At 42.0% G+C, this 14,312-nt stretch overlaps 2 protein-coding genes across 2 annotated transcripts; one reads left to right on the top strand and one right to left on the bottom strand.

Annotated features, from left to right (window-relative positions):
- Window positions 1–1,213: 1,213 nt before the first annotated feature.
- Window positions 1,214–8,714, top strand: kif17 (kinesin family member 17). Its single transcript, XM_069690606.1, has 14 exons — window positions 1,214–1,444; window positions 1,657–1,803; window positions 3,307–3,408; window positions 3,683–3,872; window positions 4,398–4,850; window positions 5,054–5,148; window positions 5,250–5,415; window positions 5,660–5,757; window positions 5,876–5,991; window positions 6,417–6,645; window positions 7,132–7,390; window positions 7,544–7,605; window positions 7,694–7,814; window positions 8,259–8,714. Exons 1-14 carry the CDS (start codon window positions 1,214–1,216, stop codon window positions 8,414–8,416), a joined length of 2,427 nt encoding a protein of 808 aa, XP_069546707.1. The 3' UTR covers window positions 8,417–8,714.
- Window positions 8,715–10,049: 1,335 nt separating this feature from the next.
- LOC138616361 (specifically androgen-regulated gene protein) lies at window positions 10,050–12,706 on the bottom strand. Its single transcript, XM_069690605.1, has 3 exons — window positions 12,547–12,706; window positions 12,122–12,317; window positions 10,050–12,009 (listed from the first exon to the last, which is right to left on the bottom strand). The coding sequence occupies exons 1-3, from the start codon at window positions 12,649–12,651 to the stop codon at window positions 10,862–10,864; spliced, it is 1,449 nt and encodes a 482-aa protein (XP_069546706.1). The 5' UTR covers window positions 12,652–12,706; the 3' UTR covers window positions 10,050–10,861.
- Between the last annotated feature and the right edge of the window lie 1,606 nt (window positions 12,707–14,312).

The following is a 14,312-nucleotide window of genomic DNA, read 5'->3' as shown; positions in this document are numbered from 1 at the left end:
TTACCAGTCCTGCAGTTTATGATAGGGTCACAAAAAGAGTTCATATATTATTAAAATATTGAACAGATTTTAAATATAAAGTCCCCCCCTGCTCTTCAAATAGACTGAACATTTTTAAACTGTAAATTTTGTTGTTAGTTGAACATTTATTGCTCTGTAAATAGAAAAATGTATCTAGTGTTCAACTGTTGCTTTAATTTATAGCATTTCAATGAAATGTTAGGAGGGGGGGGAAACATTATTATGGCACCACATTATGACATGTTTTCATGACGATATGTACTGACACATCAAACATAGAAAATAAATTTAGTTAGAATGGTGGAGGATGTTGCTGGAGACCCTGCATCATCAACCAAACTGGATTATATCCTGCAGGGGTCCCAGAAAGCCAGATTTAATTCATTTCAATTTTAAGTCTGTAGAACTTGATTAATCACAACTTTGCGCCATTAAAGAAAACACTAACATCTATGAATGGTCCTTGGTAGACAGACTCATTGTCAAAATGTAGTTTAAAGATGTACATTATTTTAGTATACAATTTTGCCAATTTTCTTTTTTGTGGTTTATCAGGTTGCTTAAAATTTTTCGTGTCAAGTCAGTTGCACAGAGAAAACCTGCAAAGTAGCATCATGCAAGCAGTGTAAGGCAGCATACCGCAAACCTTTTCATACTCTTACAGGTCATTTTCCTTCATTCTCAACTGATAGTTTGATTTACATTCATAGTGAAAGGAACATTATATTTTTGTGCTTCCTGGACAGCAGTAAAAAAAAAAAAAAAATCTAAAGTTGTCTCGTGACCTCACTCTGTCCTCACCAAAATGGCCGCCCCTCTGGGGTCATCCCTCAACGGTTGTATATGGTTGCTGGGCAACATGAAAACGCCGTGGGAAGTGGAGCAGAATGCCACAGGACTCGAAACGACACCTGACCAGGTGAGTCGGCACCGCGTCTGGAGATACTTCCGTCTCCACTCAGCTCCTGGTCGTTAAGTGGACATTAATCGGGATGTGAACTGTTGGTTAACTCTCGTTAGTTGACAGAACTTTGTCTTCTGATTATCCAGGTTAGTTCATTAGGATGCTGCTGCCGCTCTGTTCTCTGCACATGTATTTGGAAAGCAGATTTATTTATTTTTTCCCTCCCTTACTTGCCTTCTATCTGTTATCTACTGCACAAGCCAGCTGCTGTGGAGTGAATGTTGAGACATGGGGTCCGAGTCGGTGAAGGTGGTGGTCAGGTGCAGGCCACTGAATGACAGGGAGAAGGCTCTCGGCTCTAAGATGGTGCTGTCCATGGACCTGCACCGCTGCCAGTGCTTCATAGAGAAGCCCGGGGCAGTGGAAGAGCCACCCAAACAGTTCACCTTTGATGGGACCTACTACATCGATCAAACAACTGAGCAGATGTACAATGAGATTGCCTATCCTCTGGTTGAGGTAAGCTTCGTGTTTTCATTACCAGTGTGCAGAGCGAGGCATGGCAGAAGCTGCACGCTGGTCACTGGATACCTCAGTTCAACATCAGTAATTGCTCATGACTGCAGACCTCATTATTTACTTAACATTCTGCTGTCGGTCACTTTCAGCAGGGTGCCCATCCTTTAATGAAGCCTCATGCGAAAGGTCGCACTTCTGCCGTTTCTTTGCAGGGAGTCACCGAGGGATACAACGGCACAATTTTTGCTTACGGACAAACTGGAAGTGGCAAGTCCTTCACCATGCAGGGGGTGTTTGAGCCTGCAGCCCTGAAAGGCGTCATCCCACGGGCCTTTGAACACACCTTTGAGAGCATTCAGGTATGCTGTCCCCCCACCCCTCCCTCCCGCAGCATATCCGTCCTATGAATTCATGAATTTAATGCCAAAAAAAAAAATTAAGTAGAAAAAGTCTTCCCCTTTCAATGTGTGGTAATACGACCCTGTTACCAAAAAAGCTGGGACGCTGTGTAAAATGTAAATAAAAACATGATTTATAAATCACGTAAACCCATATTTAATAGAAATAGAACAAAGACGACATTAAATGCTGGAACTATGACATTTTGTTGTTTTTTGGAAAATACATGCTCATTTTGAATTTGATGCCAGCAACACACTCTATAAAGGTTTTGGAACTGAGGTGACCAGTTGCTGGAGTTTAGAAAATGTCGTCCAGATATCAGCTGTATGAGGGACATTAGGGATATTTCACCTCGTCAACAGTTCAGGGTCTCTTTTGTCATATTTATTTTATTCAGGTTGCGGCAGTGTTTTCAATTGGTGACAGGCTGGACTGCAGGCAGGCCAGTTTGGAAACTCTCCTCTTCTGCTACGGAGCCATGATGTTGTAATACGTGCAGAATCCAGTTTAGGCATCGTTTTGCTGAAATAAACCTAAAAAGACATTGTCAGCATTCGTTGCTCCAAAACCTGTGTATATTGTTGAGCATTAATGGTTCCCTGCCAGATGTGTAAGCTACCCACGCCATGTGCACTAATGCGTCCCTGTACTGTCACGGATTCTGGCCTTTGAACAGTGGAATGAGAACAAGCTGGATGGTCCCTCTCCCTCTGTAGCTCAGAGGACGCGACTTGCCATTTATAGGGCTCAAAAATCACGGCCACACATTATTCATTTTCGGCCTTGTCCCTTGCGTATAGAGATTTTTTTTCCAGATTCTCTGAATGTTTTTCGCATATGATGCGATATGATATGGTAATAGAGGATGAAAATCCCAAATTCTTTGCAATTTTTACATTGTGGAACATTATTCTTCGATTGTTGCACCATTTCCCCCCAGCTTTTCACAGAGTGATGAACCTCTCCCCATCTTCCCTGCTGAGAGACTGACTCTGGGATGATTTTTTTTCATACCCAGTCATGTTACTGATCTGTTGCCAGTTACCCTAATTAGTTATTAGATGTCCAACCGGGTGCTTTTTTTTTTTTTTTAGCCTTACAAAACTTTTCCAGTCTTGTTGCCCCTGTCCCAACTTTTTTTGAAAGGTGTTGCTGCCATCATATTAAAAATGAGCATATATTTTTCAGAAAAACAATAAAATGTCAGTTTCAGCATTTGATATGTTGTCTTTGGTCTCTTCAATTAAATATGGATTTACATTATTTTCAAATCATAACACCCTGTTTTTATTTACATTTTGCAGTGTCAAATTTTTTTTTTTTTAGTAAACTGGGTTATAACTTTCTGTATGAACAATTTGCACATACTTCAGTCTGTTGGTTCCAGTTTTTGTCTGGGCTTGTCTAAGCTTAGTTTTCGAGAGAGAATAATCACGTCTATTATGTTGTGTGCAAGCTAGTGTGCAGAAAATACAAAATTCCTGGTGCGGGCCTCTTACTTGGAGATTTACAATGAAGAAATCAGAGACCTTTTGGGAAGCGACACCAAACAGAGATTGGAGGTGAGTCATTGTTGTTTCAATAAACAGACATCATGTAACAGTAGAAGCCAAAGGGATGATTGTTGTTTGGTAAGTATAATAATTTATGAAACCTGTTTCTTGGATTATTCTCTGACAGCGCAGAGTGCTTGTTTTGTGCACAAGACTGTAAATGTTGCCATGGTGACTTAAAAGCACTGTTGTTACATGATGCTGTAAAGGTCAAGGTGTTTGAACAGGGTGACTGATTTTGATTGCGTGTGTTTTTTTTTGTGTGCTTGATGAATGCATGTAGCTGAAAGAGCACCCGGAGCGTGGGGTGTACGTCCGGGACCTCTCCTTGCACACTGTGCACAGTGTGGGGGAGTGTGAGAGAATCATAGAGCAAGGCTGGAGGAACCGGGCAGTGGGCTACACACTGATGAACAAAGACTCCTCCCGCTCCCACTCCATCTTCACCATCCACTTGGAGATCTGCAACACCGGTGAGCACACAGAACAGATATACAGTGTAGTACCTTTGAATTCAAACTAAACACATCTGTCATGTCCCATAATGTCCCAGCGGTTCACCGTCAAAGAGAAATGTCCCATTCTTGCCTGCTATAGCGTCACGGATGCTGGCTTTTGAACTGTGTGCTTAGAACAAGCTGGGTGGTCCCGCTCCTCTGCGGCCCGGAGGACGCGTCGTCCATGATTTCCAAAGAGAATGTTTTTTTCTGCAGTGCCTTCTTTCTCAGAGAAGCGCCGATATGTTGCGTGTGATCAAAAGCGGACAATCTAAAAAAAAAAATACATCAACACGAAATGGTGTAAAAATATCACAATCCAGCGAACACGGCAACATACAAAGTCGGTCCAGAGAACATAACTTTATAGACCCAAAAAATGCAAAATATGTTGACAGTAGCTATTTTCCTTCTAGTTTTAGTGTGTCAGGACCTTTTGCTTCATGTAACATACACAAACCTAATAGTTTGTAATTCTATCCATTTCCTTATGCTCCCCAGATGCAGCTGGCCAGGACCACCTACTAGCAGGAAAACTCAACCTTGTGGACCTGGCAGGAAGCGAGCGTCAGTCTAAAACCGGTGCCACTGGCGAGCGACTGCGTGAGGCCACGAAGATCAACCTGTCGCTCTCGGCCCTGGGCAACGTCATCTCCGCCCTGGTGGACGGACGCTCCAAATACATCCCCTACCGGGACTCCAAGCTGACCAGGCTGCTGCAGGACTCTCTGGGGGGGAACACGCGTACCTTGATGATTGCCTGTCTCTCCCCTGCAGACAACAACTATGAGGAAAGCCTGAGCACGCTGCGCTACGCGAACCGGGCCAAGAGCATCCAGAACAGGCCTCGTATCAATGAGGACCCCAAGGATGCTCTGCTCCGAGAGTATCAGGAGGAGATCAAGAAGTTGCGGGCCCTCATCTCAGACCAGCTGGGCACTGCTGACCTTTCATGTAAGTTATACATTTTGTGTTTCAAACTAAAACAACATACTCTTTTATTTCAATATTCCTCATTAGGCTACTTTAAAGGTAGGTAGTGAGACATGTTTCATTTGCATTTGTTTGTTTGCGGTCAGACTTAATTTATAACACGTTCTGTTTTAAATAACAACTTACAAAACTTTTTTTGTTGTTTTTTTTTGTTTATCATGCAGCTCTGCTGGCTGGCCAGTTGTGTGAGGCGTCCCCTGCTGATCCTTCAGGGCCACAATCCAGCACCACCGAAGCAAAGAAGGAAAAGATTAAAGAGGCCAACACAGACCTTTCCCACACCAATATATCACTTCCCATCTATGCATGCATTGTGTAAGAAGCCAGTGATTTATGGTCTGTGTTCTGCTCTCTCCACAGGAGTATGAAGAGAGGCTGGCCAAGTTGCAGGCTGAGTACAATGCGGAGCAGGAATCCAAGGCAAAGCTGCAGGAGGACATCGCTGCACTCTGTTCCTCCTATGAATCAAAGCTGGCTAATCTGGAGAAGGCCAGAGCCAGCAGAGGGAGCTCTGTCCCTAAAAATGGTACCAAAACCATCCACTCACAACAAAGAACCATGCAACCTACTTTATAAATTAGTATTGTTGCTCTTCACCAAGTAAAAAAAAAAAAAAAAACCTTGTGAATGAACACTTCTGACAAAATCTTAAAAATACTGAACACTGACAACATTGCTCTGTGTTATTGTGCTTTTTTGTTGAGCGTTCTTGTTATTTTGTCCACCCTGTGTGACCCCCCCATTGCTTTATGTTGCCTCCCAACCATCAGTGAGCTCCAGCTGTATGACCCAGGTTGATGAGGAAGAGCTTTGCCTCGACACTGACCCCGTGTGTCACAGTACAACTGGAGCCACTTCCCAGACCAAGGTACAGTCCACCACCACCTTCCAACACGACCACTTACCATTTAAAGAACGTTAGAGGCATAAAAACACAACTATGGATCCGACTTATTGGATGTTATTCCTCCATGTTGGTGAGCCAGCCTGCTGAACCTGATGCAGCAGTCGGTAGTCGAAAAGGTCCAGATGGAGACGAGCTACGAGAGTCAGCAGATGTCAACACAGCAGAGCCTCTGGACCAGAAACATGTCCTGGAAAGGTAAATATGGTAAACTCACACACACACACACTTTAAACACACTTTAAAACTGGACAACATGTGATCCGTATAATGAACACTGCTTGTAATTTATTTGTTTGAATATGTAATACGTCTCAATTGTGTGTTTTCAACGTTTTGCATGGGATATTAAACATTATTAAGACTGTCATAGTTATATCACTGATTACGGATGGTTGAATACTCAGTGTTCAGGTGTATTATTGTCACATATAAAGAGATGTAATATTTTCAGATATATTTACTCATTATGACATTATTTTACTTGATTTACATAATGATGTAATTAGCAGAACATGTTATGTTTATTATACTACTACTACTATTGATGAGAATACAACGATATTAGGCACCTCCACTGATAATTACACTTGCAGCATCCTCGACTCTTCCATCTCCCTCAGGCTGCAGCAGCTGGAACAGGAGGTCGTAGGAGGGGAGCAGGCCAGGAACAAGGAGTTACAACAGAGACACCGGCAGAGGAAGAACCTCGCTGACCAGAGAAAAGGCCAGCTTATCCACGCCCTGTCAGACAACACTGAGGAGAGTGAAAATGTGCTGTTGAATGTCTACAATTCCATCCAGGAGGAAGTCCACGCCAAAAGCCAGATGCTGGTCAAGGTCCAGGGCAAGGTGGGTGCCAGTAGCTGTGGGACAGATGTAAACATTTCTGTGGGGCTTACAATTGCCTCAAAACTGGATTTTCCATTGGTAAGACGGGATTTGTATCATCTTCTGCATCCACGTCTCAGGTTTAATATGCTTTGCTACTCTTGAAAGCTTTTATATTTTCTGTTCATCTGGGCTTTTATCAAGTGCAAAACAGTTGGAAATTTGTCCAAACTGGATCCAAATTCAAAATATATGCACTGACTATTAGATTTGTGAATAAAAGTATTTTATTAACTCTCTTTACTTGGAAAAACTGTCCCTGATTCAAGCTTTTTCTCCTGCTGGGTGTGCAGCACAAACTACCAGAGAAATTAGTGTTCACTTAGCTCATGAGTAGCCTACCTGATATTGGTTAATGCCAAATCAAAATAGCGGAGTCTCCAGCCTTTTTCATGCTGAATCATACAGTTTCCTCTGTCATTCAACCATAAAACCACATCGTAACAGCTGAGAGCAGCCAAACTGGAGATCCGTGACCTGCAGGCGGAGTTTGAGGTGGAGAGGGACGACTACCTGGCAACCGTCCGCCGACTGGAGAGGGAGGGCCAGCTACTGCACGGCCTGCTGGAGCGCATGGTGCCCCTGGTGCGCCGTGACTGCAACTACAGCAACCTGGACCGCTTGAAGAAAGAAGCTGTTTGGGACGAGGACAGCGCCACCTGGAGGCTTCCGGATGTGACGGTGCAGAAAACAACACTACCTTCGGGTGAGGCACATGATGGGGTTATATACTGTACAGAAAATAAAGACTATCAGCTTTTTTAGTAATAATGCAGCTGACAAAACTATAAATTCTATCCGTGTTTTGCAGATCGTTTTCCTTTAATATAATATTATCTCACTTTCTTCTGTCTTGTAGCAGTGGCTCCAAAACCCTCAGCTTGCAGAGGCTCAGGTCCTGATGCTGGAGACACAGTTATGGTGTGTGTATATTCCTCATTCATGGTCTTTTACCTGAAATGCACACACTGAAACGCTGACAGAGGCTTACTGCTGTGCGTCACAGCAGGTGGAGGAGGACAGGTACAAAGAAATGCTGGACCGCAGTGACAGCGAGAACATCGCCAGCAGCTACTTCAAGTCAAAGAGAGCCAGTCAGCTGCTGGGAGGAGAAGCTTCCAAAGGTCACGGTGAGTCAAGCAACTCATAAAAGACTGGTAGAAATAAGTACATACAGTATAAACTGATCAGCTCTATTGCAGGATGTCACCTGATTCTCAGTGTAGTAAACCCGCATGTTGTCGTCATTCTGTGTATTTCTGGTCTTTATTTACATTCTGACCTGTGAGTTCTTTCAAAGAGCAATTAATCAAGCCAAAAATAATACAAATGTAAACAACAGTAAAAACGAATGTTTAGATTGGTGACAGTTAAGGAAGGTTGTTGAAACACGAATGTTCAGTGAGTCATTTTTGCATTTAATTAAAAAAAAAAAAAAAAATTTCTCAAAATAAAAATGAGAGGCTACAATTGAGACAACTTTCTTTTTGACATTTCCCGTCTTCTGCTGGTCCTACTATCCATCTGATGGGCCTCCTCTCCTCCAGCCGTCCACTCTCCTCCCCTGGTTGCAGTCCACCTGTCTCCGAGTGGCTCCAACACGAACGCGTCTGTCAGCTCAGACTCCGTGCTGCCTCGCCCCTTCCGTCTGGAGTCGTTGGACGTCCCGGTGTCCAATGGTAAGGTGAAGCGCAAAAAAAGCAAGTCTCACATCCATAATGACGGCATTTGAAAGAACTCTGAATTTTAATGCCCTACGTACTTTTAACACATCTGTGTGATTGAGGAAACACTATATTATATAAATACTGAATATTTGGTACCTACTGCTAACCAATGTACACAGGAGACACTTTTTGTGGACTTTACAGTTTTGCCACATGTATTAAATCATATTATGAATGTTAATTTTGGACTAAATGCTACCTACAAAATGATACTTTCCTTGAACTTTAGTTTAAAAGTTTAAAATGTTTGATTGGTGCTCTGTACGAGTCCAGCATCTATAATATATAATTTATTGTGTTTCATTGTAAACATTTAAAACTTGCTCCTGAGTCGATCAAATAAATGAATTTATATATACTTTATGGCTTATTTAATTTACATCACAAAATTCGACCTTGACTTTAGAGTATTGTGTACAGTGATAATAAATAATATCTCAGTCAAAATGTCAGAGCAGTTTGTAGTGTCATGCCTCCGCTGTCACAACTGGGTCAAGGGGGCTGTTGTCAAGGCAACAGTGTTGACAGGTAGTCGATGTTTATCTCATGTTACATGTGACCTCTGGGGGTCATAACTGTAGATTTTAAGCCCAGTAAACATGAGAAAGCCTTTAATTTATATTAAAGCAAAATACAAATCTTTGAATTATTATTCTTGACCACAAAAGACCACATTAATTGTAGAAAATATTTATATATTTAATTTTTTAATTCATTTATTTAATGTATTTAAGGTTAGGAATTATTTATTCAAAAAATAGTATAGTATAACAACCGTAAGGTTTGCAGTAGATGCACAAAATGCTGCTGTTGTTGAACATTGAAGTACAATTTCTTTTCCTCACTGATAAACTCAATCCTTTCCACAGCTGACTTTTCTGTGCGAGTATTATATTTCTCATGTTGGCTATGGCCTGATTTCTTCATCCATTGTTTAATATTACTTGACCGGCAGAGAGCCGTGTCAGTTTCAAAATTTGACACCATTTATTTGCCTGTGCACAGACACACTAGACACTAGCCACTGGTCCATTAGGTGAGCTGCTCGCCTCGCTGAGAGATAAAACTGAGACGGCAACTGTAATTGTGTCCTGCAATAATTAACCACACAATAATCCAGTGGCTTCAAGACTGTTGCATAACCAGCAGTTCAAATAGGCCGGTAGGAGAAATTAGATGCGTTACATGCGAGAGATATAAAGAAAACGGAGAGAGGAAAGCACCGTGCGGCTAAGTTCACACGGAGGTGGGGCTCAAGATAATCGGATAATGGAAGAACAGCTGAGCAGGCGTTCTCATCATCCGAGCGGCGTGTAAGATGAGTAGCATTGCTGATAGTTGTTCTGTAACAGGAGCGCTGCATGAAGCACAGTGGTGAAAACTGTGCAGGTTTACGGAGATGAAGGTTTGACCCACAGGGTCTGTGGATTAGCTCAGGTTAATCAAATCACACTTCAGTCTACATGGAGCATCCGAAGTAACTGTTTAGGAAACACGGCTGTGAAGTTCAAAATGTTGGCTGTATTTTCTAACTTGTACAGAAGCACGTGGACTCAAACAGTATTCATACAAGTTACGTATGTATATTTACAATTCGTGAACACAAAGACTTAAAATTGCAACGTATTAAATGCAGATTTTTATTTTTTTATTTTCAGTGACATTTATGGAAATGGGAGATTAGATAGAAGTAATTACATAATCCTTATTTTCCATTCTGGATGAACATATCCAGCTTTTAGACAGTAAAGGCAGTTCCATGGACATGTTTTTAAGACCATGTAACTCATGTATACAGTAAAAAACAGATGTAGAAAGGAATAGATGAACTATTGACACACAAGGTCTTAATAATCATGTATTTGAAATAGCTACTAAAAACTGAAAAATCACCCCAAAACACTTTTAAAATGTTTCACAATATTAAAAAGCTGCAATTGATCTGCGTCTTTAAGATCCAAGAAATGAACTCAGCAGTCCACTTCCAGGCACGTCTGTGAATTATGAAGCAATCAAACTGTGTTGATTTGAATACACCCTCTTCTACTCTTTGGCTGACTTTGAGTCCTGTCGTTCCTTATCGCATCATATCTAACTGAAACGCATTATAACAAACAAAAATAAGAGATTTTGGATTTGATTGCTTTACATTGACATACCTTTTTCATCAAATATGTAGAGCTACGGGGGTTTGAAATGTGTAAGGTGAATTTCAGTTACTCTTGAAACCTACTGCAGAAAAAAAAATACCTGCTTAAGCGAGTGAGAATATAAGGTTCTATATTATAAGTGCCGGTGTTGCCTTTTAAATGGTCCTCTTCTTCTGCTTTGGTTTTCCAAAGTGCCAAGTGCCAGATTCCCCGTTAATGCTCTAACTCTCTTTAAGCTGATGGTACTCTTGAAATCTCTCTTGAGCCGTAACGCAGGCAGAGTTCTGCTGTTTACCGGGTTCAGTCTTTGAGCAGTCCGAGCTTTCTGAGAGCCTCTTTTCGATCGGCTCCCATCCCAGGCACCACCATCACAGTATATCCTATTGAGTTTGAGGGTTTGTGGGGTACAGGCTGAGCTGCGGTGGTGGTTTCCGCTGGCCTGGATGATGTGATGTGCTGCGGTTCGGGACAGTTTCCAGTGTTTCTGTCGTTGTCGAGGGTAGCAGAGCGCTGCAGACCGGCCGGCTTCAATCTGCTGGACTGAGCAGAATGTGACGCCAACACGGGCTGCTGGTCGCGTCTGGAGTCGTGATGGAAACTTGCACTGCTCTGCAGAGGCCTGTTCTTGGGCTCTGTGGGACCTTTGGCGTAACAAAACGATGGGTTCCTTGATGGATTACAGTTAGATGGATCTCTTGTGAATCTGTTTGGTGTTGGGTCCAAAGACAAGTGAGATTTAGCGTGAGGCAGCAGGGCCACCGCTTCATTTTCTGGCTCTTGGTCTTTCAGGAGGCCCAGCTTCTGCAGAGCCTCCAGTCTCACCACCTCAGGATCTGCTGCATGCTTGACACTGCATGAAGAGTCTGAGGTTATTGATCCTCCATTTTGTGTTTTCACCAATATGTGGGAGGGGATCTTTTTGGGCTTTGGGGCCACAGCTGGAAGGCCCGCCTTAGGCTTCGGAACCTCTGGGTGGAATCTGTCAGATCTCTGTAGATTTCCAAAGTTCAGGTGTTTCACTGGAGGAGGAAAGTGCTTGTCCGAGTCTATAGTGTGATCAATTGCGGGACATAAAGGGGTCTTCTTTGTGGAGGCACTTTTCCGCAGATAAACTAGTGCATCATAGGACAGAGGCCCTCTAGGTAAAGGACCCTCAGCTGTCCTAAATGAGTAGTCCCTGGGTTTTGTGGGAGGAGGTATCGTGACATGACCCTCTAAAGGTACCATTGGAGAGACTGGTTTCTGGTTGTGACCGGGTTTGCTGTTGTTAGATGTGTCCTGAAGCTTAGAGTTAAAGATTTTATCTGCAGGAGTTCCTGGTTTAGTGCTCGGTGCAGAACGTGGAGGACTGTTTGTCATAACGAGAGGTGTAGGAACCAAGTAGCCCTGCATAAGTTTAACGTCAACATTTTCTCTGATGGCTTCCTTTGAAGCATGTTTCTGAGAACCTGAAAGACAAACGAGTACATGTGTGTCACTAGAGATACAACCTACCTTTCATAAACGTGTTTCGCTGGCTACTTTGTCTAATTCTGCATCTGGTCCCTGAGATTAACTCACCGTTGAGCTTGTTTTTGTTTACGGAGGCTGACGGGTCCGCCGGTTTGCTGGCGAGGTTGCCAGGGCTGCGCAGTTGGTCAGGTTCATCGTTGGACAGTCCACTATCCTCCTCAGTATCCAAAGACTCAATAGTCTCCTCCAAAAACATGAGACAAGCCTTCTCCTCAGCAGACAGGTGCTCCAGACTATCATCACTCTGAAATACATAAAAGCAGAGCTTTTACTTTCAAATAACTCCACAATGAGACATCCCAAAACATACACTTTTTAAACAGAACAATAGACACAACATCTTTTAAACTTTTATGTTCCAGCTCTCAGTTACTGACATTATTTTGTCTTGATATTTTTTTAAATTTTTTATAATGAGTTGGTGAAGAAATACAGAGATTCTCTGATTTAAGAAGGAAATCTTCGTTACTTACAAAGATAGAATTGGCACTGACGACGCTGTCACAGCTGCCAGCGCTGTCCATGCCATTCATCTTCTCCAGCACAGTGCCACCTGGCCAGGTATCGCTTTTGGGCATCTTAGTCGTCTACTTGTCCAAGGTTAGCGGCACAGACTGTTGTTTCCTTCTGTGAACAGGAGAGTTAAATTACAACTTACATTGTTCCTCTTGGCAGAGTGAAAATATTCTTTAGAAAAAGGACTCAGAAGTGGAGTCTTTTTACTCGACCATATTAGATATTTTCCATATTTTCACCATGCCATTTATTCTTAATGGCCCAGTGGAGGATTTTCCACAGGAACCTAAATACCCAGATTGGCAAATTTCCAAAGAAATCCTGTCAGTGTTTTAGCTGACACCCTGCGGCAGCTTTTGTATCGAGTGCCAATCTGGAACGGTAATCTCTAATCAGTGTGGAAAGGTATCCACTTTTTAGTACATTTTATTTTATAATGGCTATTTTGTTGATATTTCATGATCAGTATTAGCAACAGTCCAAATTGCTGGAAAAACATTCAAATACGTTTTTTTAGAGTAAATTTTACACCTGGACTGTGCGAATGATCAATCGAAACTACAGCAATAACAGCTAAATAATAAATACAACCTGTTACCCTTCAATACCAAATCTCATAATAATACGTACTCGGCAAAAGAAGCTAAGTTCAATTCTCATCGACAGCATACGAAAACTCTATATGGCCCAAAATCCACGTATTGATCAGCAAAGCATCGACCACGGGGTCTGACAAACGGTTGACACAACTCAGACCACAACATTTATTAACAGTGAGCAACATGCATATTTCCTCACTGAACTTTCTCTAAATTAATCAGGCATATTATAAAAATTCAGAGCTCTGACCAAGTCTATTTTTTTTTCTGTGGGACAAGAGGCCCTGGCTTGACATTGTCTTTTATTTTAAAAGGAATTTAAACCCTGGTGCCTCGATAATTGATAAATATAATATAACAAAGTGCACAGATACTAATTAACAATACAAGGCCTGGAGTCTAGTGAGCTGCAAATTTGAGACACCACAGGAGTCTAGACATCTCCAGATCACTAAATAAATACAACGTGTAAATAGACGTAAAGATAACACGGAGTAATGTCAATCAAGAATTACAATAAGTCCTGTGCTATTTAAAATGCTACAGTAGTAAATGACGCGGTGTGGTTGGGCTGCGTATTGCTGATCCAAACTTCCACTATACTGTGTAATCCATTGCATTACATAATAATCGTTCTGTTTTGATTATACTCAGATGGACGGTTTTAGAAAACTCTTCTCTTTGCACCTAATACTTCAAAATTATTTGGTGCAAAAATGCAGCCATTTAATGCAAATTCCCTAATTTCGTCACAACATCCAAACATGTTCCACATAGTGCTCCTCTAGGTGTTATTTTCCGATAACATAGCTTGTAAAGGCTGTTTGCTTGAAGGCTACGAAGCTCACAAGAAGTTTGTAAAAGAATCCATGCTCACACCTGCATTACAATGCAAAGAAAAAACAAATGTGAACCTACTTGATTTGAACTGTGGTAGATAATCTAGAAGTTCAGCGTGACACTTTACTGGTGAAAGAGGATACCAGTAGCTGCCTCAAAATACATCTAAAAAAGGAGTGCATACTTGCCAAACGATATGTAGTTCACTGGCTAAAACCATCAGTGCTGTTTGAGACGCTGCATGTATTCAGTAAAGTATCTAGAGTTTTACACAAAGCTATTTA

The sequence above is a fragment of the Brachyistius frenatus genome, unplaced genomic scaffold (genome assembly GCF_029030835.1).
Source record: "Brachyistius frenatus isolate BFR_SWC_R1_liver_20210118 unplaced genomic scaffold, ASM2903083v1 Contig_10, whole genome shotgun sequence".
NCBI classification, from domain to species: Eukaryota; Metazoa; Chordata; class Actinopteri; family Embiotocidae; genus Brachyistius; species Brachyistius frenatus.
The sequence above is the reverse complement of the archived record's forward strand: the minus strand, read 5'-3'. Positions and strand labels throughout refer to the sequence as shown.

What these genes read in the sequence shown, in the direction of transcription:
- kif17 (XM_069690606.1), top strand. Translation starts at nt 1,214, where the DNA reads ATGGGGTCCGAGTCGGTGAAGGTGGTGGTCAGGTGCAGGCCACTGAAT. An exon ending in ACACCTTTGAGAGCATTCAG is followed by an intron (nt 1,804 to 3,306) that starts GTATGCTGTCCC and finishes TGTGCAAGCTAG; the next exon opens with TGTGCAGAAAATACAAAATT. An exon ending in GGGCACTGCTGACCTTTCAT is followed by an intron (nt 4,851 to 5,053) that starts GTAAGTTATACA and finishes TTTATCATGCAG; the next exon opens with CTCTGCTGGCTGGCCAGTTG.
- LOC138616361 (XM_069690605.1), bottom strand. Translation starts at nt 12,651, where the DNA reads ATGCCCAAAAGCGATACCTGGCCAGGTGGCACTGTGCTGGAGAAGATG. An exon ending in TCAGTGCCAATTCTATCTTT is followed by an intron (nt 12,318 to 12,546) that starts GTAAGTAACGAA and finishes TATGTATTTCAG; the next exon opens with AGTGATGATAGTCTGGAGCA. An exon ending in AAACAAAAACAAGCTCAACG is followed by an intron (nt 12,010 to 12,121) that starts GTGAGTTAATCT and finishes TTTGTCTTTCAG; the next exon opens with GTTCTCAGAAACATGCTTCA.